This window comes from Caretta caretta, chromosome 14, assembly GCF_965140235.1.
Source record: "Caretta caretta isolate rCarCar2 chromosome 14, rCarCar1.hap1, whole genome shotgun sequence".
NCBI lineage: Eukaryota > Metazoa > Chordata > Testudines > Cheloniidae > Caretta > Caretta caretta.
The window spans coordinates 48,944,790-48,972,009 of record NC_134219.1 but is presented as its reverse complement, the minus strand read 5'-3'; the positions used below and the strand labels follow the sequence as shown (position 1 = coordinate 48,972,009).

At 68.9% G+C, this 27,220-nt stretch overlaps 3 protein-coding genes across 3 annotated transcripts in view; 1 reads left to right on the top strand and 2 right to left on the bottom strand.

Annotated features, from left to right (window-relative positions):
* LOC125621390 (ATP-dependent translocase ABCB1-like) overlaps positions 1-17,378 on the bottom strand; it is a 29,028-nt gene extending 11,650 nt beyond the window's left edge. Inside the window, exons 1-13 of the mRNA XM_075119127.1 lie at positions 16,418-17,378; positions 14,739-14,853; positions 14,258-14,388; positions 13,359-13,564; positions 12,328-12,525; positions 11,753-11,881; positions 11,381-11,569; positions 10,949-11,122; positions 9,398-9,557; positions 8,167-8,303; positions 7,647-7,885; positions 7,270-7,298; positions 416-640 (exon numbers count right to left, since the gene is read on the bottom strand). Coding sequence (XP_074975228.1) covers positions 416-640; positions 7,270-7,298; positions 7,647-7,885; positions 8,167-8,303; positions 9,398-9,557; positions 10,949-11,122; positions 11,381-11,569; positions 11,753-11,881; positions 12,328-12,525; positions 13,359-13,564; positions 14,258-14,388; positions 14,739-14,853; positions 16,418-16,928 — 2,443 coding nt within the window. The 5' untranslated portion in view covers positions 16,929-17,378. The remainder of the gene's footprint in view (positions 1-415; positions 641-7,269; positions 7,299-7,646; positions 7,886-8,166; positions 8,304-9,397; positions 9,558-10,948; positions 11,123-11,380; positions 11,570-11,752; positions 11,882-12,327; positions 12,526-13,358; positions 13,565-14,257; positions 14,389-14,738; positions 14,854-16,417) is intronic.
* PSMB8 (proteasome 20S subunit beta 8) lies at positions 3,836-6,500 on the bottom strand. The gene is made up of 6 exons (XM_048817678.2): positions 6,175-6,500; positions 5,648-5,795; positions 5,291-5,402; positions 4,817-4,946; positions 4,355-4,559; positions 3,836-4,046 (listed from the first exon to the last, which is right to left on the bottom strand). Exons 1-6 carry the CDS (start codon positions 6,313-6,315, stop codon positions 3,958-3,960), a joined length of 825 nt encoding a protein of 274 aa, XP_048673635.2. The 5' UTR covers positions 6,316-6,500; the 3' UTR covers positions 3,836-3,957.
* Positions 17,379-19,139: 1,761 nt separating the features above from the next.
* Positions 19,140-25,860, top strand: PSMB9 (proteasome 20S subunit beta 9). Its single transcript, XM_075119128.1, has 6 exons — positions 19,140-19,243; positions 22,409-22,476; positions 24,133-24,264; positions 24,378-24,507; positions 25,142-25,283; positions 25,685-25,860. The coding sequence occupies exons 1-6, from the start codon at positions 19,193-19,195 to the stop codon at positions 25,810-25,812; spliced, it is 651 nt and encodes a 216-aa protein (XP_074975229.1). The 5' UTR covers positions 19,140-19,192; the 3' UTR covers positions 25,813-25,860.
* Positions 25,861-27,220: the final 1,360 nt, after the last annotated feature.

The window sequence follows — 27,220 nt, the reverse complement described above, 5'->3', positions numbered from 1 at the left end:
CAATCCACCCCCCGATCCACCCCAGGGCTCCCCACACTGCAGCCCCTAACCCACACCCCACAAATGCTGCGTGACACCCAGCCCTGTATTCACAGCCCCAGCCCTCACCCGCTGCCCCCATCCGCCCCCACCCCAACCTGCCCCCTAATCTCCAACCCTTCGGCAGCCCAGTACGCACCAGTCAGGCTGGGGGCCCGTCCCCGCCTGCACCAGTAACAAACTGGGGGCGCTGGGCGGGACGCGCCGCCTGGGGAGGGAATCCAGGGGAACTTGGAATGAAACCCAGTAAACGCCCCCCCGAAATCAACCCCCCCAAACCCCGCCGCTGCTGCCGGCCCGACCCTGCCCCCGAGCTCCTGCCCCCCGGGCAATGCATCAGCCCCCGGCACCCCCTGCCTGCTCCCCCGGCCGGTACCTCCGGCTCCGGCTCCGGCTCCGGCTCCTTCTCCCGGGTCCGCAGCACCCGGACCCCGCGCGAGCCCGCCCGGTTTCGCTTTCGGGGGATTCCCGGGCCCCGCCCGCTGCTGCTGCCGGCTGCGGCCGCCAGGGGGAGCCCGGGCTGCACCGGCCGCCGCCTCTGGGCTGCTCCGCGAGCCGGAGACCCCAGACAGAGCAGCGGCCGGCCCCCTCCCCAGCTCAGCTCCCTGCACCCAGAGACCCCCCCAGCTCAGCCCCGCCCCAGGTACCAGATACAGCAGCGCCCGGCCCCATCCCCAGCTCAGCTCCCTGCACCCTGAGACCCCCCCCAGCTCAGCCCCGCCCCAGGTACCAGACACAGCAGCGCCCGGCCCCCTCCCCAGCTCAGCTCCCTGCACCCAGAGACCCCCCCCCCCAGCTCAGCCCCGCCCCAGGTACCAGATACAGCAGCGGCCGGCCCCCTCCACAGCTCAGCTCCCTGCACCCAGAGACCCCCCCAGCTCAGCCCCGCCCCAGGTACCAGATACAGCAGCGCCCGGCCCCATCCCCAGCTCAGCTCCCTGCACCCTGAGACCCCCCCCAGCTCAGCCCCGCCCCAGGTACCAGACACAGCAGCGCCCGGCCCCCTCCCCAGCTCAGCTCCCTGCACCCTGAGACCCCCCCCCAGCTCAGCCCCGCCCCGCCCCAGGTACCAGACACAGCAGCGCCCGGCCCCCTCCCCAGCTCAGCTCCCTGCACCCAGAGACCCCCCCCCCAGCTCAGCCCTGCCCCAGGTACCAGACACAGCAGCGCCCAGCCCCCTCCCCAGCTCAGCTCCCTGCACCCTGAGACCCCCTCCCCCAGCTCAGCCCCGCCCAGGTACCAGACACAGCAGCGCCCGGCCCCCTCCCCAGCTCAGCTCCCTGCACCCAGAGACCCCCCCCCCAGCTCAGCCCCGCCCCAGGTACCAGATACAGCAGCGCCCGGCCCCCTCCCCAGCTCAGCTCCCTGCACCCTGAGACCCCCCCCCAGCTCAGCCCCGCCCCAGGTACCAGATACAGCAGCGCCCGGCCCCCTCCCCAACTCAGCTCCCTGCACCCAGAGACCCCCCCCAGCTCAGCCCCGCCCCAGGTACCAGATACAGCAGCGCCCGGCCCCCTCCCCAGCTCAGCTCCCTGCACCCAGAGACCCCCCCAGCTCAGCCCCGCCCCAGGTACCAGACACAGCAGCGCCCGGCCCCCTCCCCAGCTCAGCTCCCTGCACCCAAAGACCCCCCCCCCAGCTCAGCCCCGCCCCAGGTACCAGACACAGCAGCGCCCGGCCCCCTCCCCAGCTCAGCTCCCTGCACCCAGAGACCCCCCCCCCAGCTCAGCCCCGCCCCAGGTACCAGATAGAGCAGCGGCCGGCCCCCTCCACAGCTCAGCTCCCTGCACCCAGAGACCCCCCCAGCTCAGCCCCGTCCCGCCCCAGGTACCAGATACAGCAGCGCCCGGCCCCCTCCCCAGCTCAGCTCCCTGCACCCTGAGACCCCCCCCCAGCTCAGCCCCGCCCCGCCCCAGGTACCAGACACAGCAGCGCCCGGCCCCCTCCCCAGCTCAGCTCCCTGCACCCAGAGACCCCCCCAGCTCAGCCCCGTCCCGCCCCAGGTACCAGATACAGCAGCGCCCGGCCCCCTCCCCAGCTCAGCTCCCTGCACCCTGAGACCCCCCCCCAGCTCAGCCCCGCCCCGCCCCAGGTACCAGACACAGCAGCGCCCGGCCCCCTCCCCAGCTCAGCTCCCTGCACCCAGAGACCCCCCCAGCTCAGCCCCGTCCCGCCCCAGGTACCAGATAGAGCAGCGCCCGGCCCCCTCCCCAGCTCAGCCCCGCCCCAGGTACCAGATACAGCAGCGCCCGGCCCCCTCCCCAGCTCAGCTCCCTGCACCCTGAGACCCCCCCCCAGCTCAGCCCCGCCCCAGGTACCAGATACAGCAGCGGCCGGCCCCCTCCCCAGCTCAGCTCCCTGCACCCAGAGACCCCCCCCCCAGCTCAGCCCTGCCCCAGGTACCAGACACAGCAGCGCCCAGCCCCCTCCCCAGCTCAGCTCCCTGCACCCTGAGACCCCCTCCCCCAGCTCAGCCCCGCCCCAGGTACCAGACACAGCAGCGCCCAGCCCCCTCCCCAGCTCAGCTCCCTGCACCCTGAGACCCCCCCCAGCTCAGCCCCGCCCCAGGTACCAGACACAGCAGCGCCCGGCCCCCTCCCCAGCTCAGCTCCCTGCACCCTGAGACCCCCCCCAGCTCAGCCCCGCCCCAGGTACCAGACACAGCAGCGCCCGGCCCCCTCCCCAGCTCAGCTCCCTGCACCCAGAGACCCCCCACAGCTCAGCCCGCCCCAGGTACCAGATACAGCAGCGCCCGGCCCCCTCCCCAGCTCAGCTCCCTGCACCCAGAGACCCCCCCCAGCTCAGCCCCACCCCGCCCCAGGTACCAGACACAGCAGCGCCCGGCCCCCTCCCCAACTCAGCTCCCTGCACCCAGAGACCCCCCCCCAGCTCAGCCCCGCCCCAGGTACCAGACACAGCAGCGCCCGGCCCCCTCCCCAGCTCAGCTCCCTGCACCCTGAGACACCCCCCCCAGCTCAGCCCCGCCCCAGGTACCAGACACAGCAGCGCCCGGCCCCCTCCCCAGCTCAGCTCCCTGCACCCAGAGACCCCCCCAGCTCAGCCCCGCCCCGCCCCAGGTACCAGATACAGCAGCGCCTGGCCCGAGCACCTGTCCCAGTCCCATTCCCCGGCCCCATGCACCTGACCCGGCCCCCTGCCCCATCCCCGGTCCCTGCAGCTCAGCTCCCTGGACCCAGACGCCCCGCCCCAGGTACCAGATACACCGGATACAGCAAAGCCCCATCCCTGCCCCTGTCCCAGTCCCATGCGCCCAGACACATCCGCACCCCCGGGTCAGCTCAGCCCCAGGTGCCAGAGACAGCAGCGCCCCGCTCTGTGCACCCAGCCGCCAGCCCCAGTCCCAGCCCTTAGCTAGGCTCAGCCCCAGGCACCAGATCCAGCAGCCCGATTCCCCAGCCTTGGCAGCTCAGCTCCAAGTACCAGACACACCAGCCTCAGCTCCTGCCCCAGCTGCTCAGCTTCCTGCACCCGTCCCGATCACCGCCTGGCTTTGCAACTTGACGGACTGCTCCAAGGAATCTTTCTGTTGTATTTTGGCAGCAGGGAAGTGGAATAGCAGAGGGCTGCAGGTCAGCATTGCCAGGTATTGGCGGAGACGAGGGGGTGTCCTGCTTTCCAAACCTGCATTACCCCCATGAATTTCTATTGCACCCTCACATCATTTCAGGGTCATCACTGAACCAGCTCCCCTAATCAGCCCTTCAGACCCCCAGCATGACTCCACTCCACCCCCAGCTGCAGGGAGGGCAAATGAAATCAACACCAGAAGCTGCAGTTCCTTCAATTTCTCTTTTTATTTGTCACACACAGAAACTCATTATCAATTCGCTGATCCCCGTCCCTGTGGCCCTGAGTCTCGCTGGTCCCTGAGTGCGGGGTTCTGGGTCCATTCCCATCTCACTGCTTGGCCTCCGCGTACTGGTGCAGCAGGTCGCTGACGTCCGTCCGTCCGACCCGGATCCAGCCGTCCTCCTTCATGTGATACACTGGGGTGGGACACAGGAGAGTGAGGGGCAGCCAGCAGGGGGGCAGCGAGAGCGATTCACGGTACCCAGACAAAATGGGATTCGGGTCTCCCACACGGCCTTCATCCCCAGGGGGTTCCACAACGCTCCCAGGCCTCAGGGTTGAGAAGAGACCAAGAGAGGGAATGGGACCCAGGCGTCCAGGACAGCAACACAAGGTGCTCACCCCTAGGGGGCCCTGCAGCACCCTTGGGGAGTGAGGGGATGGAACCCAGGTGTCCAGGCACTCACCTCCAGGGGCCTCCCCCCCCCCCAGCTGTTCCCCTTACTGTTGACGAAGCCCCCCGAGTAGGCATCGCGGTGGGTGGCGTAGGAGATGGCCCGGCGCCCCAGGTCGTAGGCCTCCTCCACGCTCAGGTCGGGCCGGTACCCGCTGTCCATCACCCCGTAGGCGTAGGGCTTCCCGCTGCCCGTGGAGAACATGGGGCCGGAGAGACGCGCCCCTTTATCATCCACGTAGTACAGGCCGGGGCCCTGCGAGGCGGGACAGGGAGATGTTTAAATGAGGGTCCCGGAGATTAGGAGCAGAGACAATCCGCAAAGGGAGAGAAAGAAAGTGAAAGGGGTACTGGCCCGGGGGCTCAGGCACTGGAAGGGTCGAGAGGTACAGAATGGGGGACTCAGAGACGCAGTTACAGGGGATGGGGGCCGCAGGGATCCCTGCAGAGAGTACAGAGATGGGGTCGGGGGTACGGGGCTGGAGGTCACAGGACAGGGCCGAGGGCTGGTACCTTCTTGTCCCAGCCGCAGATCATGCTGCCCACGGACAGCCCCATGCCCCGGTACTCGCACATCATGTTCGACAGCAGCTTGGAGGCGGCCGAGACGCTGATCCGCTCCTTGTTCCGCAGGGCGTAGAGTCTGGGGGGGACTGATGGGGTGAGCAGCCAGGACTCCCCCCCAGTGCCCCCAAATCCCCTGCACCCCCTAACAACTCCCTGCATCCTGTAACATGCCCCTCTGCACCCCCAAATTCCTGCTGCACCCCCATAACACACCCATAGCCCTCTGCACCTCCACACCTTCCCACACACCCCAATGCACCCCACAAGCAGCCCCCCCACCCCAATCCTCCTGCACCCCAAAACATTCCCACTGACCACCAAACCCAACGCCCCCTGCACCCCCTTTCCCCCACCCAAACTTCACAGCATCCCCAAGCTGCCCTCCCCGAGAGCTGGGGCGTGGGGCATCGGGGCGGGCACCTGCAATGCTTGGCGAGGAGGCGCTCCCAGTACTGGCAGTCGGCCGCGCTGCCCGACATGGTGCCCAGCAAGTAGGGGTTGATCTCGATCACCTTGTTGTAGGCCAGGTCGGCTGCATGGAAGGAACTGGGGTCACAAACCAAGTACCCCCAGAAGACAGAGACCCGGGTGGGGGGGGGGCTGTGGGGCGCCCACCCGTTGAGGGGTATATTGGGGTGGCAGGAGAGTCTTCCCCTGAGACCAGCTTCCTCTCCCGCTATCCCTCCCTCCAGCATCCCCACGGCCCAGCCCCAGGGCCCCGGCCAGCCCAGCTGCTCCGCGTGCGGGCCGGGCGCAAGGGGGAAGGAAGCGTCTCACCAACGTAGCTGCCAGCCGATGCCCGGGAGTCGGTGGCCACGACGACCCCGTGCTGGAATTTGAAGGCCAGGGTCGTGGTGCCGTGGGCCAGCTGGATCCGCACCCGGTCCCGGCCCTCCTCGGAGTACGTCTGCAGGAACTGGGCCGGCTGGGGGGGAGATGGTGAGGGAGGCTCTCCAGCCCTGCCCCCCAGGCCCAGAGCAGTACCCCCTCCCCGCCCCCCACACCTCTAGGGTACTTCCTCCTCTGCTCCACCCCCCATGGCATTGGCCCCATCCTGCCCCCCCCCCATGCCCAGGGCATTGCCCCCACTCCCTACCCCCACACCCTACTGCACTGACCCCCAGCTCCCCCCGCGGGCACTGCCCCCCGTATGGCACTGCCCTCCCCTGCTCCTCCCCCCCTCCCCCCGGGCGCTGCCCCCGTATGGCGCTGCCCTCCCCCTGCTCCTCCCGCCCTCCCCCCGGGCACTGCCCCCGTATGGCGCTGCCCTCCCCCTGCTCCTCCCGCCACCCCCCCGCACTGACCTGCTCCCCCCTGGGCAGGGCCAGCTCGGGCGCCCGCAGGCCGAAGCTGTAGTGATCGGGTCCCCAGGGCGCAGCGGCGGCTCCGGGGGGCGCCCAGTCCAAGCCCCCCCGGGGGGCCCCGCACACCTCGACCAGCGCCATACGCCTCGCTGCGCCTCCCGCCCGGCTCTGAGCGGCGGGGGAAGAGAAACCGAAAGCGGCAGCTGGGGAGGGACCGTCCGCGCCCTGCCCGGCCAAGGGCGCGCTGGAGAGGGGCGCACGGGGAGCCCTGGGGAGGGGGTCGCACGGGGAGCCCTGGGGAGGGGATGAGAGCGCAGGGGGGTGTCCTGGGACGCAGGGGGGTGTCCTGGGGCACGGGGGGAGCGCTGGGCAGGGGGGCTGGCGGGTTCAGGGGCTGTGGGGGCTCTCAGGGAAGGGGAACATCTGGGCTTGGAAGGGCGCAGCGGGGCCAGCACGGTCCAGAGTCCAGGGGCGCATGGGGGGCTCCTGGGGGAGGGGGCGCCGGGGGGGGGCGCAGTCCAGAGGCTGCTCAGGGGAACTCCTTGGCGCGGGGCCCTGGGCAGCCAGCGGGGAATGTGGCACTGAAGGGCGCAGGGATCCCCCCCGGGGGGCGGAGGGGGAAGGGGGTTCCCAGCAGCCACGGACCGGTCCGCGCGACACCCTGCAGCAGCTGGGGGGGGGGGGGGGGTGTCGTGTGACCCTCCCTGCGCTGCCCCCACCCGCCCCCAGGGGCGCTGCTCCGGCGCTGGGCGCAGGCGAGGGGGCGGGGGATGGGGTGGGGCAGCTCTAACCTTTTGCAGCCCGATCTGCCTGGTAACTGGTGACGCGGGTCCCCCCACAAGGGCATTTCTCGGCTAATAGCACCTCCCCCCCTCCGGCACTGCCCCGGGGCGTTCGCAGCTCCCCGCCCCCAGCCCTGCCCCTCCCTGCTCCCAGCCTGGGGCGTTGCCCAGCTCAGACCCAGCGGAGTTTGCACCTGCTGCTTGGCACCCTGGGGTCCCCCCACCCCAGGCAGGACCCCCCAGGGGCACAGAGGGGGCAGGAACACAGCGGCACGTTCCAAGGGGGATCCTGCCCCCAGGGGGTTCCAGGCACCCGGATGTGAGTCCGGGCCCTGGGGTGTGCTGGGGGGCAGACACCAAGGATCACACAGGAATATGGAAAAACAGACACTTTATTACACACAAGCCAGACAAACACCAGCCGCCCCGGCTCGCCCCCCCTGTGCGCCCCCAGCTGGCGAGGGGCCCCGGTCTCTCTGCATCGGGACAGGTCTCGGAGCTGGGGTCTGTCCAGAGTCGGAGCCCCCTGCGCACCCTCAGGTCCTGAGTCCTGGGCCGGCTCCCCGGGGCAAAGGAGCCACGTATGGGGGGGCTCTGAGAACTCCCCCCTACCCTGGGGAGGAGCCACGTGTGCAGGAGGGGGCTGAGAACCCCCCCTCCCCGGAGGGTGCCCCACGGTGCCAGCCTCACGGCCCCCCGGCCCCCAGCCCACTCTCGGAGCCGCCCCCCTGCTCCCCGTTGAGCTGTGTCTGCACCAGGCGCCAGTAGCTGCCCCGACGAGCCAGCAGCTCCCGGTGGGTGCCCTGCTCCCGGATCGCCCCGTCCTCCAGCACCAGGATGCGGTCGGCTCGCTCCACGGCGCTCAGGCGATGGGCGATGAGCAGCACCGAGCGCCGGGCCCGGGGCCCCTCGTAAATCTCCTTCTCCACCTGCAGTGACAGACGCCCGGGGTAATAAACAGCCTGACGGGGGGGTGGGGGGGCTGCGTGGGGAACCCCCTTCCCCCAACCCCTGCCCCAGCCAATGGAGACTCTGTCAATGCCCCTCACTCCCGACCCACAACCCCTGCTAGCCCAGGGCTCCCCCAAGCTCTGCCGGGGGCCCCTCACTCCCGACCCGCAGCCCCTGCTAGCCCAGCCCTGGGCTTCCCCCCACCCCCAGGCCTGCCGGTGCCCCTCACACCCGACCTGTGGCCCCCCATATCACTCACCCGCAGCTGACTCTCGGTGTCCAGGGCACTGGTGGCGTCGTCCAGGATCAGTACTCGGGGGTCTCGGAGCAGGGCTCGGGCGATGGCTACCCCCTGCCTCTGCCCCCCGGAGATCTGCCCCCCCATCTCCCCAACATCTGTGGGGGGAGAGCTGAGGTCAGTGCCCTATGCAGTATGTGGGTACCCCCCCGCTCCACCCTCCCCAACACACACCCTGGGGCAGGGCTGGGTGCTGGGTCGTGGCCTGTGGGGAGGGGCTCTGGGGTTCCCAGGGAGTTTATTGGGAGGGAGTCACAGGGTGGGATCAGGGCTGGTGCCTGTGGCCAGGGGGGAAGAGGAGGGGGGAGTTGGGGTACCGGGGAGGGGCTGGGTTCAGTTCCTGTGTCGTAGCCATGGGGCTGCGGGAGTATCGGGGTCCCAGGCAGGTGGGGGTGTCGGGGGCCTGAGCAGGGAGGGATGAGATCTAGTGTCAGTCTCTGTGTGTATGGGGGAGGTACTGGGGGGCCCCCCAGAGGTCAGTACCCAGATAGTAGCCATGGGGAGGATTTGAGGGTCCCAGAGGGTATTGGGGTGCTGTCCCCGTGTCTCAGCTGCAGCTCAGGCTGGCGATGAACCCGTGGGAGGTGGGGGAGTTTGGGTCCTGTGGAGGGTGGGGGCCCCGGGGGAGAGGTATAGGGGTTCCTGGCAGTTGGGGGTACTTGGAGGATATTGGGGTCCCAGGGGCAGGGTAGGGCTCAGTACCTGTGTCGTAGCCGTGGCTCAGCCGGGCGATGAAGCCATGGGGGTTGGGGTGCTGGGAGAGGGGTATAGGGGTCCTAGGGGGGTTGGGAGTCTCCGGGGGTGCTGGGAGAGGGGTATAGGAGTCCCAGGGGGGTTGGGGGTTCCCGGGGGGGGGGCTCAGTACCTGTGTCGTAGCCGTGGCTCAGCCGGGCGATGAAGCCATGGGGGTTGGGGTGCTGGGAGAGGGGTATAGGGGTCCTAGGGGGGTTGGGAGTCTCCGGGGGTGCTGGGAGAGGGGTATAGGAGTCCCAGGGGGGTTGGGGGTTCCCGGGGAGGGGCTCAGTACCTGTGTCGTAGCCGTGGCTCAGCCGGGCGATGAAGCCGTGGGCGTTGGGGTGCTGGGAGAGGGGTATAGAGGTCCCAGGGGGGTTGGGAGTCTCCGGGGGTGCTGGGAGAGGGGTATAGGAGTCCCCGGGGGGTTGGGGGTTCCCGGGGGGGGGGGGTTCATTACCTGTGTCGTAGCCGTGGCTCAGCCGGGCGATGAAGCCGTGGGCGTTGGCGCGCCGGGCAGCCCCCATCACCTCCTGCCGGCTGCGCCCCCCCAGCCCGTAGGCGATGTTCTCGTGCAGTGAGCGGGCGAAGAGCACCGGCTTCTGGCTCACCAGCGCCACCTGGGGGCGAGGGGAGATGGAGATCGAGGGGCTGAGAACGCCCAGACTCACCGCACCTAACGGGGGGCTGACAGAGGCTGAGGGACCCCGGGGGACCTCAGGTGGGGCTGGCTGGAGCAGGCCCCCCGAGAGGGTCCTGCTGCCGGGGACTTCCCCTCCGCAAGTCTGGGATCCCTGCCCCACGTAGGGGGAGGGAGGGTGGCGGGCTGATGCCCCAGACATTGACATGCCAGGGGGCATAGAGACATCTGAGCGGGGTGGGGTGGGAGGGTACAGGGGTTACCTGTAGTGGTGAGGGGAAGGGGATGCCTGGGGGGCTGCTGGGGGCCGCAGCAAGGGGGGGTACCTTGCGGTGCAGGTAGCGATGGGGGGGCAGTGGGGGGGCGGCAGGGGGGTACCTTGGGGTGCAGGTAGCGATGGGGGAGCAGTGGGGGGGCCGCAGGGGGGTACCTTGCGGTGCAGGTAGCGATGGGGGGGCAGTGGGGGGCGGCAGGGGGGTACCTTGCGGTGCAGGTAGCGTTGGGAGGAGCAGTGGGGGGGCGGCAGGGGGGTACCTTGCGGTGCAGGTAGCGATGGGGAGGCAGTGGGGCAATGGGGGGGCAGTGGGGGGGGCGGCAGGGGGGTACCTTGCGGTGCAGGTAGTGATGGGAGGAGCTGTGGGGGGGCGGCAGGGAGGTACCTTGGGGTGCAGGTAGCGATGGGGGGGCAGTGGGGGGGCGGCAGGGGGGTACCTTGCGGTGCAGGTAGCGATGGGGAGGCAGTGGGGCGATGGGGGGGCAGTGGGGGGGCGGCAGGGGGGCACCTTGCGGTGCAGGTAGCGATGGGAGGAGCAGTGGGGGGGCGGCAGGGGGGTACCTTGCGGTGCAGGTAGCGATGGGGAGGCAGTGGGGCGATGGGAGGAGCAGTGGGGGGGCCGCAGGGGGGTACCTTGCGGTGCAGGTAGCGTTGGGAGGAGCAGTGGGGGGGGCGGCAGGGGGGTACCTTGCGGTGCAGGTAGCGATGGGGGGGGCAGTGGGGGGGCGGCAGGGGGGTACCTTGCGGTGCAGGTAGCGATGGGGGGGCAGTGGGGGGGCGGCAGGGGGGTACCTTGCGGTGCAGGTAGCGATGGGGGGGCAGTGGGGGGGCGGCAGGGGGGTACCTTGCGGTGCAGGTAGCGATGGGGGGGCAGTGGGGGGGCGGCAGGGGGGTACCTTGCGGTGCAGGTAGCGATGGGGGGGCGGCAGGGGGGTACCTTGCGGTGCAGGTAGCGATGGGGGGGCAGTGGGGGGGCGGCAGGGGGGTACCTTGCGGTGCAGGTAGCGTTGGGAGGAGCAGTGGGGGGGGCGGCAGGGGGGTACCTTGCGGTGCAGGTAGCGATGGGGGGGGGCAGTGGGGGGGCGGCAGGGGGGTACCTTGCGGTGCAGATATTGATGCTCGTACTCCCGCAGGTCCCGCCCGTCCAGCAGCAGGCGCCCGCGCTGGGGTTCGTAGAAACGCTCCAGCAGGGCCACCAGCGCCGTCTTCCCCGCGCCCGACGGGCCCACCACCGCCGTCACCTCCCCGGGGCGCAGCTCCAGAGACACCCCCTGCGGGGGAGGGGGGTTAGACACAGGGGACCCTCCCCCCGCCCTGGGCCCTCCGGCACCCCTCCCAAATACCCCCCATCCTCCCCTCCCCCTGTGGCTCTGCCCCCACAACCCCCAGTCCGACCCCCTGATCCTCCTCCCCTGCAGCCCCCCATAACCCCTCCAGCTACTGCCCCCCGAATCCTTGGTTCAGCTCTGGATCGCCCCCGAATTCCCACCCCGGACCCAGACTCTGCGCCGGGTCCCCCCACGGGGTACCTTGAGTACGGGGGCGTCGTCCCGGCCAGGGTAGGAGAACCAGACATCCTGCACCTGGAGGTGCCCGCGCAGGGCCGGGGGGGCCAGCGTCCCGGGGGGGCTGATCTGGGGCGTCCGCTCCATGTACTCAAAGATCTTCTCCGAGGAGCCCACGGCCTTCTGCACGGTGGGGTAGACGGAGAGCAGCACCTGGGGGGGCAAGGGGGGTACAGGCTGGGTGAGCTCACCCCACAGCCCCCCCATTACTGGGGCAGACAAGGAGCAGCATCTGGGGGGCACAGAAGGTCAGGGCTGGGTGTGCCCCCCCCATAGCCCCCATCCCCAGGCAGGTGACCAGCAGCCCCTGGGAATGGGGGAGCCCCCCCCACTCACCTCCACGGCTGTGGTGAACTGCATCTCGTAGAGCACAAAGGTGACCAGGTCCCCAGTGCTGACGGCTCCGGCGGTGACCAGCCGCCCCCCGTAGTACAGGATCCCCACCTTCAGCGCCAGCCCCGACAGCTGGGGGGGGGACAGAGTGTTAAAGGGGGGGTCTGCCCTCCACCCCAGGGAGCTCTGGGGGAGTGATGGGGGCTCGGAGCTTTGGTCAAGGCTGGGGGACCCCACCCTGACGAGGAGAAGGGGCCCAGCATGACTCCCCCGGGGGGCCCCTTTGCCCTCCCCTGGGCCCCTCCCCAGAGATACCCCTCCTGTCTGATCCTGAGCATATGCCCCCCCTGCCCCGGCCATGGGACACCAGGCCCTGGCCCCCCCGCCACCCCTTGCCCCAGGGATAGTGTCCCCTGCCCCGTGCCCCCAGGGTTACCACGCTCCCCTGCCCGATTGATACAGTCTCCCAGCGCCTTCCCCCTGGCTACACCCTGCCTCTGCACCCCCGTTGCCTTGGCAGCCCTACTCCCCCCGTTGCCGCGGCACCCCCTCCCCCCGTTGCCGCAGCACCCCCTCACGCTGTTGGTCCACATGGAGGCGGCGTAGGCGGCTGCCTCCTGCTTGTTGAGCCGGTAGGTCTCCTGCAGCCGCTGCCCGTAGCGCCGGGCGGCCCCCTCCTCGTTGGCGAAGCTGCGCACCGTGGCCATGGCCTGGAAGGTCTCCACCGCCACCTCGTTGGCCTTGGCCAGGGACTCCTGCACCCGCTGCGCCAGGCTCTGGGGGGGAGCGGGGGCGTCAGGGCGGGGAGGGGGCTCTGGGCACCCCTCCGCCTCCAGCCCCAGATCTGTCTCCGAGTCGCTGCCCCCGGGATAGAGCCCCAGCCCGTGAGTCCGGCCTGCATTCCTCGCTCCCAGCTGTACGTTCCCACGGAGCCGGACCGAGCACAGACCGCTTGCCTGCACCCGGCTCCCCTGCCCCGTGTCCCTGGCCCCTCACTTCCTTCTTCACCCCTCCCCAGCCTGCGTGTCACCAGCAGACTCTCTCAGCGAGGACGGCGGGTTTTCTTCCAGATCATGGCTAAAGGTGTTAAATAGCCCAGGGCCCAGCACCGATCCCTGGGGGGCCCCACTAGAACCCCCCGAATGACGGTTCCCCATTTACAGTTCCATGCGGAGACCGATCCGTTAGCCAGTTATAACCCATTTCGTGTGGCTCCTGGGCACCCACAGGCTGCCGTGGGGGGTGGGAAGGAGGGGTAGTGGGGGCAGTGCAGAGGGGGCAGAGGGTAGGGGTGGGGGAAGGGGGGGGATAGTAGGGAGTGGGGAGGGGCGGTACCTGGTGGACTCTCCCGGAGAGCTTGGGCACCAGCAGGATGAGGGGCAGCGCAGGGTGTGGGGCAGGGGGCTGAGCAGCGGGGGGGGCAGGGGCCTAGGGGCAGGATGCGGGGCGAGAGCGCGGTACCTGGTGGAATTTCCCGGAGAGCTTGGGCACCAGCAGGATGAGGGGCAGCGCAGGGTGTGGGGCAGGGGGCTGAGCAGCGTGGGGGGGGGCAGATTGTGGGGTGGGAGGCTGGGGCCCAGGGGCAGGATGCGGGGCGAGAGCGCGGTACCTGGTGGAATTTCCCGGAGAGCTTGGGCACCAGCAGGATGAGGGGCAGCCCCACGGCGGTGAAGAATGCCAGGCGCAGCGACACCCGCACCATGAGGCCGAAGAGGAAGACTCCCCGCATCCCGTACCACATCAGCAGGTTCAGCTTCTCGCTCAGCGCCTCGCTCATGGCGTCCGTGTCGGCCGTCACCCGCGACGTGATGTCCCCTGGGCGGGGGGCAGCGGGGGAGGGTCAGTGGGGGCGGATCCTGGAGCGATTCCACAGTGACCCGTCCAGCCTGGGCCGTCCAGCCAGACATCACCCTTGTTCCCAGTCCCTCCCTCCCTCATTCACGGCGTATCCAGCCAGCCAGCCCTGCGCATGTATTTAGGGGCCAGTTGGGGGGTGGGGAGCCCTAGCGAGGAAGTAGGGAGCTTGTGACAATGGGGCAGGGTCTGGCTGTGGGTTGTCAGTGTGGGGTCAGTGTGGGGCAGGGACAGGGGGGTCTGTGAGGCCGGGGTGGGGTCCCATACCAGTGCGGTTGGCGTGGAAGAAGCCGATCTCCTGGCGCAGGATGGGGGGGTGGGGGAGCCCTGGGGGGTGTCTGTGGGGTCAGTGTGGGGCAGGGACGGTGGAGGGGTCTGGGGGGTCCCATACCAGTGCGGTTGCCGTGGAAGAAGCCGATCTCCTGGCACAGGACGGAGCAGGGAGCTCAGGATGGGGGGGAGCACTCGGGATGGGGCGGTGGGGGGGGTCTGGGGGCGGGGGGGTCTGGGGGGGTCCCATACCAGTGCAGTTGGCGTGGAAGAAGCCGATCTCCTGGCGCAGGACGGAGCAGGGAGCTCAGGATGGGGGGGAGCACTCGGGATGGGGCGGTGGGGGGGGTCTGGGGGGCAGGGGGGTCTGGGGGGGTCCCATACCGGTGCGATTGCCGTGGAAGAAGCCGATCTCCTGGCGCAGGACGGAGCTGAAGACCCGGCTCTGGATGCGCATGTGGATCCGGTTCATGGTGCCGTTATAGAGACAGTCGGACACGAACTCTGTCACTGCGCTGTGGGGGTGGGGGGGGAGTGCTCAGTGCTGGGGCTCCTGCCTGCCCCCCAACTCCCCGCTCCCCCAAACCCAGCCACCATCCCCCCAGACCTGCCCCCAACTCCCCGCCTCCCAAACCCCCCCAAACCCAGCCACAATCCCTCCAGACCTAACTCCCCGCCTGCCCCAACCCCCCCCAAACCCAGCCACGATCCCCCCAGATCTACCCCTGAATTCCTGCAGGGATCTTGTTATACAGATCCCCCACCCCATGACCCCAGCTCCCCTCCACCCCCATGACCCCCCTCTTCTCCCCATGCTCCATACCCATTGACCCCACCCCCGTGACCCCAACTCCCGCAGCCCTACCTGCCGACGGTGATGAGGGACATGGCCCAGATGGCCCGGACGAAGGCCGAGGGGTCGTCCTCGCTCACGATCCAGTCGGTCATGCGCCCCGTGTAGTAGGGGATCGCCATCTCCCCTGCAGCCCAACAGCACATGGGGTCAGGACTCCTGGGTTCTCCAGGAGGGGAGTGGGGTCTGGTGGGTTAGAGCAGGGGGGGCTGGGAGCCAGGACTCCTGGGTTCTCTCCCCAGCTCTGGGTGGGGAGTGGGGGCTGATGGTTAGAGTCCGGAGAGGACACCTCTCACCCATTCAGGGTCATTTCCTATATTTGTGCAGCTTTCATTCTGTGAATGTGCAGGGACGCTAATCACATGGGGCCCCTGTGACCCCCCCCCGCCACACACACACCCCCTGACTGAGGGCCCAGTAATGCACAGAGCACTCAGTCAGGATCAGGGCCCCGTCGCGCCGGGCGCCGCCCAGACCCCAGGCGAGATCAGGGCCCCGTCGCGCCGGGAGCCGCCCAGACCCCGGCCGAGATCAGGGCCCCGTCGCGCCGGGCACCACCCAGACTCCGGCTGAGATCAGGGCCCCGTCGCGCCGGGCGCTGCCCAGACTCCAGCCAAGATCAGGGCCCCGTCGCGCCGGGCGCCGCCCAGACCCCGGCCGAGATCAGGGCCCCGTCGCGCCGGGAGCCGCCCAGACCCCGGCCGAGATCAGGGCCCCGTCGCGCCGGGCACCACCCAGACTCCGGCTGAGATCAGGGCCCCGTCGCGCCGGGCGCTGCCCAGACTCCAGCCAAGATCAGGGCCCCGTCGCGCCGGGCGCCGCCCAGACCCCGGCCGAGATCAGGGCCCCGTCACGCCGGGAGCTGCCCAGACCCTGGCCGAGATCAGGGCCCCGTCGCGCCGGGCGCTGCCCAGACCCCGGCCGAGATCAGGGCCCCGTCGCGCCGGGTGCTGCCCAGACCCCGGCCGAGATCAGGGCCCCGTCGCGCCGGGCGCTGCCCAGACCCCGGCCGAGATCAGGGCCCCGTCGCGCCGGGCGCTGCCCAGACCCCGGCCGAGATCAGGGCCCCGTCGCGCCGGGCGCCGCCCAGACCCCGGCCGAGATCAGGGCCCCGTCGCGCCGGGCGCTGCCCAGACTCCAGCCGAGATCAGGGCCCCGTCGCGCTGGGCGCCGCCCAGACCCCAGCCGAGATCAGGGCCCCATCGTGCCGGGCGCTGCCCAGACCCCGGCCGAGATCAGGGCCCCTTCGCTCCGGGAGCCGCCCAGACCCCGGCCGAGATCAGGGCCCCGTCGCGCCGGGAGCCGCCCAGATCCCGGCCGAGATCAGGGCCCCGTCGTGCCGGGCGCTGTCCAGACCCCGGCCGAGATCAGGGCCCCGTCGCGCCGGGAGCCGCCCAGACTCCGGCCGAGATCAGGGCCCCGTCGCGCCGGGTGCTGCCCAGACCCCGGCCGAGATCAGGGCCCCGTCGCGCCGGGAGCTGCCCAGACCCCGGCCGAGATCAGGGCCCCGTCGCGCCGGGCGCTGCACAGACAGGAAGAGACAGTCTCTGCCCAGAGACATGAGAGAGGCGATTAAATCGACCGCGGGGTTTCTGTCCCATCGGGCCCCCGGGCAGGGCACTGGCTGGCTCAGGGAGGCAGGGAACAGGAGCCGGGGCCTTCCCCCCTCGCAGCCGCTGCCCGCGACTCACCGAGCGAGGACAGCACCAGGAACCCCGCGATGGCCACGAAGCGCAGCAGGTCCGGCCTCATGCAGGCCAGCAGGCGGCCCAGCGAGGCCGAGGGCCCCGGCTCCCCCTTGCCGGCGGGGAACAGCTGGTGCCAGAGCGCGGCCACCAGCCCCGCCACGCCGTAGGTCAGGCCGAAGACGTCCCCTCGCCCCCAGCCGTGCAGCAGCTCGGAGGGGGGGGCCCGGGGCTGGGCCAGCGCCTGCAGGGTCACGTAGCCGGGCAGCAGCAGGCTGAGCAGGGCGGCCAGGGGCAGCAGAGCCTCCTGCAGCCCCCCGGGCAGCCCCGGCCCCCGGCCCCGGGCAGCCTGGGCGCTCAGGCTCAGCAGCGCCCATCGCGCCAGCCCCAGCCCCCAGGCCAGCGCCAGGGGGTCCCAGGGCTGCAGCTGGGGGTGCAGCAGCAGGGCCAGGCGCAGGGTGAGGAAGTCCAGCAGCACGGCCAGGGGCAGGGAGCCCCACGCCATGGCCCGCTTCATCCCCGGGCCAGGCCCTGCCCGCTGGCAGCAGCCGAGTGTCTAAATCTCCTAGTCCCAGCGGCGGCCGGTCCCCGCCGGGGGCGCCCCCTGGCGGCCGCTCGGGTCACTGCGCCCCAGAGCCCACGCCGGAGTGACCGCAGAAACGGTCCTGCCGATCCAGTCCCACGCCTCTTGGGGTCTTCCCCCCTTTCCCCGGTCTGGCTGCGGCTCCTCCGGGGCGAGCGGATCCCAGGCGTCAGGGGCAATTCCTGGCCCCGCTCCGCAGCCGCCCCGTGGAAACCCGCCGCCCGCAACTCCCCGGCCCGGGCGAGGAGCGAGGGGCCGCGAACGGGCGGAGGCGGAGAGAGGCGGGACCGGCCCCGGGTTCGCCGCCCGCCCTGGGAAGCCCCCGGCTGCACCGATCCGCTTCTGGGAAAGGAGGCGACTTCCCAAAAGTGAAAGTGAAACCGGATTAGCTCAGAGCCCGCCCCGGGGGGGGCCAGAGCGCGTTACATGATGAGCTCTTACCCGGCTGAGCCGGAGGGGGGGAATATAATGGAGCCGGCTGACCTATGAATAATGGGGGGGAGCTCCCCCCCCCGCCCCATAGCAAGTGACGCCCCCTGCCTCGGCACAATTACAGCCGGGGGCTCTGCGCCCCCCTTCCCCACTTCGCAGAGACCCCCCTGGGCGGGACGGGGAATCCCCTGGCTTGCGATTCAAGGGCAGCCACTGCAGCTGGGGGGCGGCGGGTGGGGGGCTATTGAAAATCACGTGTGTCCGGGTGGATTCTGCTCCCAGCTAGCCCAGGGCAGCGAGGGGTCAGACTGACCCCAGGCCATGGGATCTAGGCAGGTCTGTCTAGCTATGGGACGCACATCGCGCCCCTCACCGTGGTCTCTGGGCACCTCACAGTCAGCTGTGGAATTATTGTCACAGCCCTGCTGCCCCCCATGTCCCCCCAGGGCTGTTGGCCCAGGTTACAGCTGGGGCCACACAGCGACCTGCAGAACCAGGAGCTGGACCCAGGTCTCCCCGGACCCAGGCTAGTGCAGAGCCCCCAGCAGTCCTGGGATTTGCTGGACTGTCCCGCTTCGACCCCCATCCCCACGGAAGTGGCTCCTGTCCCAGGGGGCTCGATGGGCTCGGCTCCCCGCGCCGGCCCCTGGTTTGGGCCGGCTGCTCTGGCGGGGGGAGGGGGAGAGACACTGCTCGGGCCCTCACACGACCCCCGCCCGTGACATTTCAGGAGGCGGGTTGGACACTGGTGTAACACCTGCCTGGGCCTGTCTGTTGGCGGGGGGGGCGGCCTGGCCAGACCTCAGGAACCGAGGGGACGTCCGCATGCACTAAAGGCCCATGGCCCCCAGGCTCAGAGCCGGGCCGGCTGACTCAGGCTCGTGGGGCAAGAAATCACCCGTGGATGCTGCGGCCAGGGCTGGAGCCCGGGCTCTGGGGCCCTCCCTGAGATGTCGGAGCCTGGACTCTGGGGCCCTCCCTGAGATGTCGGTGCCCGGGCTCTGGGGCCCTCCCTGAGATGTCGGAGCCCGGGCTCTGGGGCCCTCCCTGAGATGTCGGAGCCCGGGCTCTGGGGGCCTCCCGGAGACGACCGGCCCCGGCCTCCAGGCGAGCGGGATCGTCCAGTCTGCCGTGTGTAGCCGGGCAGCCCCCGCCCCACCAGCCCGACTCAGCTGACCCGACGGGCTGCGCCATGGGGCTTTTCTCCCCCTGCGGACGGCCCCTGAGTGGCGCGGAGACCCTGGGGGCCGGGGGCAGGTCCCGGGGCCCAGAGCCGAGCCCAGCCAGCCCCACGGCACAGGTGCCGCAGGAGTCACTGCTATGGGGTGGGCTCGCTCTGCCCCCCCTCCCGCCCCCGGGGGACAGGACCCCCCGCTGTACCCGGTGAGATGCTGGGGGTGGGCACGGTCCTAGGGGTCTCCACAGCTGCCTGGCCCAGCCCCCCACCAATGCAGCTCCTGTATGGCCCAGGCAGGCAGGGCCGTACCCGCCCCTCACCCGGTGTCCGGGCCCAGCCCTGCCCCCCTCCCAGCGGATGATCGATGGGGAAGCGGCTTGGGACGCCGGGAGGGAGGACTCCCAGCCCCTCCCCCCGGCCCGGGCATCACCCGTTGCCAGGCAGAGCGGGGCTGGAGAGGTTCCCAGCGGCGCTGGGTGTCCGCCGCCCCCTGGCGGCGCTGGGCGGCGCTGCAGGGAGGGCGGGGCGGGCGCGGCTGGTCCCGGAGCTGTCCCGGGCGCTGGTGCTTCGCTCCCGGGGTCGCTGCACCATGGCGGGCTGCGGGGGGCCCAGCTGGGCGGACGGGGAGGTCCGCACGGGGGTAAGTGGGGCCGGGGGGGATCCGCTGGCGGGGGACAGGGGGGAATCCTGGGTTGTAAAGTGGGGGCGCCCCATTAATTGTCCTAGGAGCTGCCCGGCTCGGATCGGGCCCCCCAGGGGCATTGCCCGGTTCGGGGGCCCCGGGGGCTGCGGGATCCGGGCGGCTCAGCCTCCTCCCTGCCCCCCCGGCCAGGCTACGAGCCGCTTTCGCTTTCCATGTGCCGCGGGCTGCGAGAACTTTTCCCATTGACACCCTAAAAGGGGCTCGGGGGGGTCGGCTGGGACCCGCCTGCTGCCCCCCATGTGCCCCTCCACCCCCATCTCCCGCTGTCCCGTCTCTGCTGGCTAACCCCATCTCCCGCAGCTGTCCCCCATGTACCCCTTCCACCCCCCCACGTCCTGTCTCTGCCGGCCCCATCTCCCCCTGCTGCCCCCATGTGCCCCCCCTGCTGCCCCTCCACCCCCCATTCCATCTCTGCCGCCCAACCCCATCACCCCCTGCTGCGCCCCATCACCCCCTCCCTGCTGCTCCCCCTACAGGTCCCTCCCTCCAGGGTCCCACTTCCCCTCCTTCCACCCCATATGCCCCTACTGCAGACCCTCCCCCCTCCCCAGAGATCAGGAATAGAACCCAGGAGTCCTAGCTCCCATGTGCCCCTGCAACCCACCATGTCTCCCTGCTGCGCCCCCATATGCCCCTGCTGTACCCCCAGACGTGCCTCCTTGAAACCCCCAAATGTCCCCACCCCAGTGTACAGAACTGCCCACCCGAAACATTCACAGGCCCTGAGATCTGTTAAACACTAAGGGACAGAGAGCCCGTGTGTCCTCTGGGCCCCCGGCTCCCGCTCGCACTTTCCACCTGTTCGCCAGCCACGAGGGCGAGAAACTTACTTGGTCTTTCAATGAAAGCCAAGGCCGCAGGCAGCCTGGTGGAGCCAGCTCGGGGAGGGGAGGGGGGGCTGGTGGGTTAGAGCGGGGGGGGCTGGGAGCCAGGACTCCTGGGTTCTCTCCCCAGCTCTGGGAGGGGAGGGGGGGCTGGTGGGTTAGAGCAGGGGGGGTTGGGAGCCAGGACTCCTGGGTTCTCTCCCTGGCTGTGTTTCAGTTCCCCGTGTAAAATACCCTCACACAGAGAGGTGGGTCAGTTGAGGATTAACAAATGAAGGTGTTTGAGCCCTGGGGCCACGGTGGTGGATAACGAGCTGACCAGCAGCTCCCAGTGCCGTGCTGTGGACAGAGGGGCCAGTGGGACAGATCAAGAGGGGAATCTCGAGCTGGCGCAGGGCAGGGATTTTCCCCCCGGGATTTGGCCCTGGTGCGACCACGGCTGGGATCCTGGGTCTGGGGTCCACAGGCTGGGCATAAATTGCAGGAGGGCTCAGAGAAGAGCCTCGAGATGGATTAAAGGGCTAGAAAATCTACTAGGGAGTGAGACTACCCGGGGGATCCGGGAAAGCACTTGGCTGCCCAACCCTCCGACCTGGGCACCCAGCTCCTCTGCGATCCACCCACCTCCCGCCTCGCCCTGTTGGCGCCTAAACTCCCTGGGCGCCCGCGTTCCTCAGAGTAACAGTCCCCACAGTGTGGGTGTCCCTGCCTCTGGGCCTGCGCCCTGCACCCTCCCCACCCCCGGACACCCGGTTCCCACCTAACCACGAACCCGGGAGGGGTGGCATGCAGCTGCCTAACTGAGGTGTGGGGCCCGACCCAGGGGGCCTTCACCGAGGCTGCTTATTGGATCGGGTCCCTTTCCAAATCCAGCCAGAGCAGGGGTATGGGGTGCCCCCCCCATAGCTTCTAGCCCAGCAGTTCGTGCACACACCGGAGATGTGGGGGAAACAGGTTCTGGGGGGCAGAAGGGATTTGAACAGGGGTCTCCCCCGTGGAGAGCTATAACCCAGCGGGTGACCGCTTTCACACGGCAAACCTCTGGATGCGACCCCCCCCTTATAAATTAAAAACACATTTAAAAATATTTAACACTGTTATAAATGCTGGAGGCAAAGCCGGGTTTGGGGTGGAGGCTGACAGCTCGCGACCCCCCATGTAATAACCTCGCGGCCCCCTGAGAGGTCCCGACCCCCAGTTTGAGAACCCCTGGCCTAACCACTGGGCTACAGGCTGTTCTGGGGTGGGGGGCTCCCTCCCTCTCTCCTTCGCAGCTGTTGCCCTCTGAATAAATAGCGAACGGGGAACTGGCCCCAGGGCCTCCCCCTCCCAGGTGGGGGCCCTGGCCACTGGGCCACACAGTCATAGTCTCTCCACCCCCACCCCCCAAAATGACTCTTTTCGTATTGCTCCCCAGTGGAGGAGATGGCCTGGGTCAGACCAGTGGCCTGGGAATGGGGGACTCTGGCTGGGAGGCGCCGTGTGTGCCCCCCCGCCCCGAACCTGGCGCCCGAGCTGGGCGCTCCCTGGTGTAAACCCTGGATCGGTAACGCAGCCGCCGCCCTCAGCACCTGCCCATTCCGGGCGGCAGGTGCAGGAGCCTCCTCCACCCCCACCCCCACCCCCGGCGCTGCCAGCCCCAGGGCTCTGTGCCCGGCTGCCTGGCCAGGCCCTTGTCACACATCGCAACCGGCCCTTTGCCATGTGTGATCAAATCCCAGAGCCACCCCCGTCTGATCCCACTGAGCCGTGGGCTGGACGGGACCGGCTGGGCCAGAGAACACGATAAGGGGCTTTCGCGTCTAGGGCCCCGGTTTCACTCCCACACAGAGCTGGGAGAGAACCCAGGAGTCCTGGCTCCCAGCCCCCCCTGCTCTAACCCATTAAACCCCACTCCCCTCCCAGAGCTGGGATAGAACCCAGGAGTCCTGGCTCGCAGTCCCCTGATCTAACCATTAGACTTCACTCCCCTCCCAGAGCTGGGAGAGAACCCAGGAGTCCTGGCTCCCAGCCCCCCTTGCTCTAACCCATTAAACCCCACTCCCCTCCCAGAGCTGGGATAGAATCCAGGAGTCCTGGCTCCCCTTTCCCCCCCGGTAGAGTCGCAGTGTGAAGGCCAGTTACGCTCTCTGCCTGCAGCCCCACCAGCCCCTGGTTTGGGGGGAGCCCCGGACGCCCCAGGAGCCCTGTGCGGCTCCCTGCAGGGTGTGGGGTGACCCTCAGTCTCCCCCGGGCTCTGAGGGTCCCTGCACTGAACCCGTCTCCTCCCTTTCCCCAGACGACCATCATGGCGGTGGAGTTTGACGGCGGGGTCGTGGTGGGCTCTGACTCCAGGGTCTCTGCGGGGTAAGTGCCAGGCCTCACCCAGCTGACAGGCCCCGGGGGCATCGGGGTGACTTATCACTGCTCACCCGGCTCGGTATCCCTGGTGCAGGGGAGGGGGCGCAGGACTGTTCCTCAGGTGTCTGTCACCCCCCTCCGGGCCGGGGTCACACACGGTGTTTGGGGTTTGAGCCCTGTGTGCACTCCTGGGCTGGGGCAGGGCTCTGCAGTGGGGCCGGCTCACCCCGGACCTCGCACGGATCCTCATCGCTTTTCAGGGAGACGCCTGTTCCGGTCCCCGGTGAATAGAGGGAATCTCTCTCTCGCTCCCCCGCATAAGGACACTGGCTGGACCGTACCCCATTGTGAGGGGCTGTCTGAGCTTCTCCCTGTCCCCTGGCTGCCTGGTCGCTGCTCCCTGGGGGTCCTGGTTCCCACCTGGAGTTTGTACTTCAGACCCTGCCTTAGCGCACGTCCCAGCCCCACCCCGCTCCACCTGGCTCCTGTCCTCAGTCCCTCGGCCTCCCCTCGCCCAGCCGAGATCTCCAGCCGGACTAGAGCCCCCGTCCCCGGGAACCATCTCCCTCCACAGACCCCACTCCCAGGCTCTTGGTAGCAGCCCGGAGCAGCCTCCCAGGGCCTCCACACACCCCCCAGCTTCCAGCCCCAGTTCTCCAGTGAAGACCCCACAGCCAGGCCTGCCCCTGCTCAGAGCCCAGGTGCAGCCTCTCTCTGCGGGGCAGGGGGAGCAGGATTGGGGTTTGCAGGTGTCACGGAGTCCCTGGGCGATGCTCTGGAACTGCTCCCCATGAAGTCAGTCAGGACTCTGGGGTAGTCGCCTTTCTGTGAGCAACCTGTCTTCAGGACACACAGCTCACACAGCTTCCACCTTCCTGGGTCTGACCTCGGAGCATTCAGCATCCTCTGCCTCTCCGTGCGCTTCCCACAGCGAGTCCGCTCAGGCGGTGCTCCTGGGGAAGCCAGAGGGTCCTGCACCCCAACTTCGCAGTCAGACGTGACTCTCAGCCAGCCAGTAAAACAGAAGGTTTATTAGACTACAGGAACATGGTCTAAAACAGAGCTTGCAGGTGCAGAGAACGGGACCCCTCAGCTGGGTCCATTCTGGGGGGCAGTGAGCCAGACAACCACGTCTGCACTTCACTCCATGTCCCAGCCAGCCCCAAACTGAAAAACCCTCCAGCCCCTCCTCCTCTGGGCTTTGTTCCTTTCCCGGGCCAGTAGGTCACCTGATTCCTTTGTTCTCCAACCCTTCAGCTCTCACCTTGCAGGGGGGGAAGGGCCCAGGCCATCAGTTGCCAGGAAACAGGGTGTCGGCCATTCTCTGTGTCCAGACTCCTGCACACACATGCCCTCTAGGGCACTGCAATGATCATACACCCTTACCCCACCACCTAGATACTTAAGAACTGCCTAGGGGAAACTGAGGCACCCCCACACTATTCAGAGGAAACATTAAGAACAGTCCCACTTCGTCACAGCAGGTCGTTAACCCTTTCCCCGCCTTACACTAGAGCAGGGGGTGGGCGCGTGTCCCACCCCAGCACAGGGGGTCTGGGACCGGGGCAGGTCCTGGATTCTGAGTCTGGGCGCCCGGGTCGGACTCCGGTTCTGCGCTCGGGGCTCTGGATTTCACGCTGGGCTCCGGACTCTCCCCCCCAGGGAGGCCGTGGTGAACCGGGTCTTCGATAAGCTGGCCCCGCTGCACGAGCGGATTTACTGCGCTCTCTCCGGCTCCGCCGCCGACGCCCAAGCCATCGCGGACATGGTGCACTACCAACTGGAGCTGCACAGGTAGGGCGGGGAGGCCGGGGGGGTCCCCTGGGGGTGCCGGCTGGAGCTCGCATGGCCCCTTGTGAGGGGCGGCTCCTCCTGTTATCACTGACCCCCCCCGTTCCTCTCCCCAGCCTGGACATGGACGAGGCCCCGCTGGTCCTGGCGGCCGCCAGCCTGGTGAAGGGCGTCAGCTACAAGTACAAGGAGGAGCTGTCGGCGCATCTCATGGTGGCGGGATGGGACCGGAGGAAAGGGGGGCAGGTGAGGGGGGGGCTGACAGCTGCGGGGGGATCTCTGGACCGTGATCATCTCCCCTCGGCCCATCCCCGTCTCCCTGCAGCGTCCCAGCCAAACCGGTTAATGCGCCAGAGCAAGCTACGCCCAGGGTGCAAAGGGGCCCTGAGCCCAAGGGGGCGAAGCATTAACCGCCCCCAGCGGGGCTGAGCTCCTGCATCTCACCCGCCAGCCAGGCGAGGAGACCTGCCCCCGGGTACATCCCGGTCGCTTCCCCGCAGGGCTCCGTGGCCCCTCGCCCTGGCCAGCCTTGGTAAAAACACCCCATTAACGTGTCCTCGTTCCCTCCCTTGGCCATGGCTGGGCAGGTCACCCGCTGCCGGGAGCCAGGCCAGCACCCCGGGGGGACCTGAACCCAGAACCTCCTGCCCCATCCATGCTCACGTGGCCCCGGGAGGCTCCCAAGGCCTGGCTGTGGGTCTGTGCCATGCCGGGTGGTGAGGAGAGACGTCCACCCTGAGACCCGGCAGGGGGTCGAGGGAACGGCCGGTCTTTACCGCGGTCAGTGAACGGCAGCGTCAGTCGCCCCCCGTCCACGACGCCCCAACCCCCGGCCCGTGCCGGGCCTGGGCTCTCACCCAGCGTGCGTTCGCTCCCGCAGGTGTACGGGACGCTGGGGGGGATGCTCACCCGCCACCCCTTTGCCATCGGCGGGTCCGGCAGCAGCTACATTTATGGTTACGTGGATGCAGCCTACAAGCCCGGGATGACTCCAGAGGAGTGTCGCCAGTTCACCAAGAACGGTACCTGCTCCTGGGTGGGGTGAGGCAGGTCCAGGGCGCGGTGGCCCCAGGGCAGGGACCGGCTGGCTCAGGGGGCTGGGCACGGGACACGGGACCTCTCCCCTTTAGGGGCCGCTGTCTGTGATCCGGCCCCAGGGCAGGGACCGGCTGGCTCAGGGGGCTGGGCACGGGACACGGGGCCTCTCCCCTCTAGGAGCCGGTGTCTGTGATCCGGCCCCAGGGCAGGGACCAGCTGGCTCAGGGGGCAGGGAACGGGACACGGGGCCTCTCCCCTCTAGGAGCCGGTGTCTGTGATCCAGCTCCAGGGCAGGAACCAGCTGGCTCAGGGGGCAGGGAACGGGACACGGGGCCTCTCCCCACTGCTGGCACCGATTCACTAACCCCTCGTTTCTCTCCCCCAGCCATTGCCCTGGCGATGAGCCGGGACGGCTCCAGCGGGGGTGTTATTTATCTCGTCACTATCACCAAGTCGGGCGCCGTGGAGCAGGTGTTCCTGGGGGACGAGATCCCCAAGTTCTACGACGAATGAGTTCTGGGCCGGCCCCTCTTTTATACCCAATAAACCTCTCCGAGCGCAGGCGGCCTGCGAGACTCCTTGGGCGGATGCACGGGGCTGGAGCCCGGAGGGGGTAGATCAGCGCGGAGCCATGAAGAGCTATCCTGATTTACACCCACCTTAGAGATTTGTACCCCAGCTCCCCCCATGGCCCACTCCTTACTCCCCACAACTCCCCGGGGGCCTTTTACAAACCAGCCTCTTATCACCCCACTCCCGACACCTGCCAACCCCCGGGCTGCGATAGACGGGGCCCAGCTCTGTTCCCCCAGCCCTGGGTCACCTTTGTACGCCCCATATCTGGGGCTGCTCAGGACCTTACCCCAGGTCTCCATGCAGTGGGGCTTCCCGGGATGGGGATGGGGTTGCCCCCTAAAGACGCTTCAGGCCCCAGCTGTGAGGGGCCGGCCCAGGGTGAGCTTGCTGGTGGCAGGGAGCGCGGGCCGAGGGGGGCGCAGCAGGGAGAGATTCAGGGTGCAGAGGGGCACAGTGTCGGTAGAACAGTCTAGTCGCAGCCCGGCGCTGGGAGGACGGGCTTGTATCTCTGCAGCCAGGCTCGGGGTCCTGTGCAGCGCTGGGTCATTGGGGGCCCTGGGATACACGGGGGGGGGGGGGGCAGGGAGCAGTGGGAGAGTGCGAGAGGGGAAATATATCAGCTCAAGGCTAATTGAGGCGTGGTTCCCTGTAGACGAGGGAAGGTGGCTGCAGGTTAACTGGAGCACCTGCGGTCAATTAAGGCCTTGTTAGGAACCTCATAAACCCCCCTGCTTCGGGCAGACAGAGAGAGAGGAGGAAGGAGGTTAGACTGGAGCTTAGAGGGGGTGCTCTGAGACCTGGAAAATCAGAGAACGGAAGTAAGGGGGGGACCCTGCCCAGGAGGGGAGGGAGATGCTCTTCCCCAGCGTCTAAGGACTCCAGGTTCCCCAGCCAAGGGGGATGAGGGTGAGAACTTGCAGGGGCTGAGAGGAGCTGGGGCTCAAGCAAACCCAGACCGCTTCCCTCCTTTACCACCTTCCTGGGCCACTAGCGGGGCCATCAATGCCCCAAGAACAGGGGCAAAGGGTGGCATCTTAGCTTCCCCGCCAAGAAAAGCGCCGGACCCACTAGAGGAACTTCGGCCATCTTATCAACCCCAAAGCCGCGGCTCCGGGATCCCTCTTGTTATCTAACGGGGAGGAAAATGGAACCAAAATCTGTTTCCTGGAGCGAGTGGGGGGGTTGGGGCAGCCCCACAGGGACACAGGTGGGGTAGGGGACAGGAACAAAGGGGATTATTATTGAGGAACACAGGGATTGCTACACTGGATCAGATCCCACGTCCACATAGCTCAAGCTCCCGTCTGCCCCGGTGACCAGCGCCAGCCAGGGCAGAGCGAGGAGC

Bases quoted from the DNA above. Each gene is read 5' to 3' on its own strand.
- PSMB8 (XM_048817678.2), bottom strand. From the start codon at position 6,315: ATGGCGCTGGTCGAGGTGTGCGGGGCCCCCCGGGGGGGCTTGGACTGG. The intron at 5,403-5,647 runs GTGAGACGCTTC...CCTTCCATGCAG, and splicing joins ATCGGCTGGCAGCTACGTTG to CCGACCTGGCCTACAACAAG. The intron at 4,560-4,816 runs GTACCAGCCCTC...CCCGCCTCGCAG, and splicing joins TCTGCGGCTGGGACAAGAAG to GGCCCCGGCCTGTACTACGT.
- PSMB9 (XM_075119128.1), top strand. From the start codon at position 19,193: ATGGCGGGCTGCGGGGGGCCCAGCTGGGCGGACGGGGAGGTCCGCACG. The intron at 22,477-24,132 runs GTAAGTGCCAGG...TCTCCCCCCCAG, and splicing joins GACTCCAGGGTCTCTGCGGG to GGAGGCCGTGGTGAACCGGG. The intron at 25,284-25,684 runs GTACCTGCTCCT...TCTCTCCCCCAG, and splicing joins TCGCCAGTTCACCAAGAACG to CCATTGCCCTGGCGATGAGC.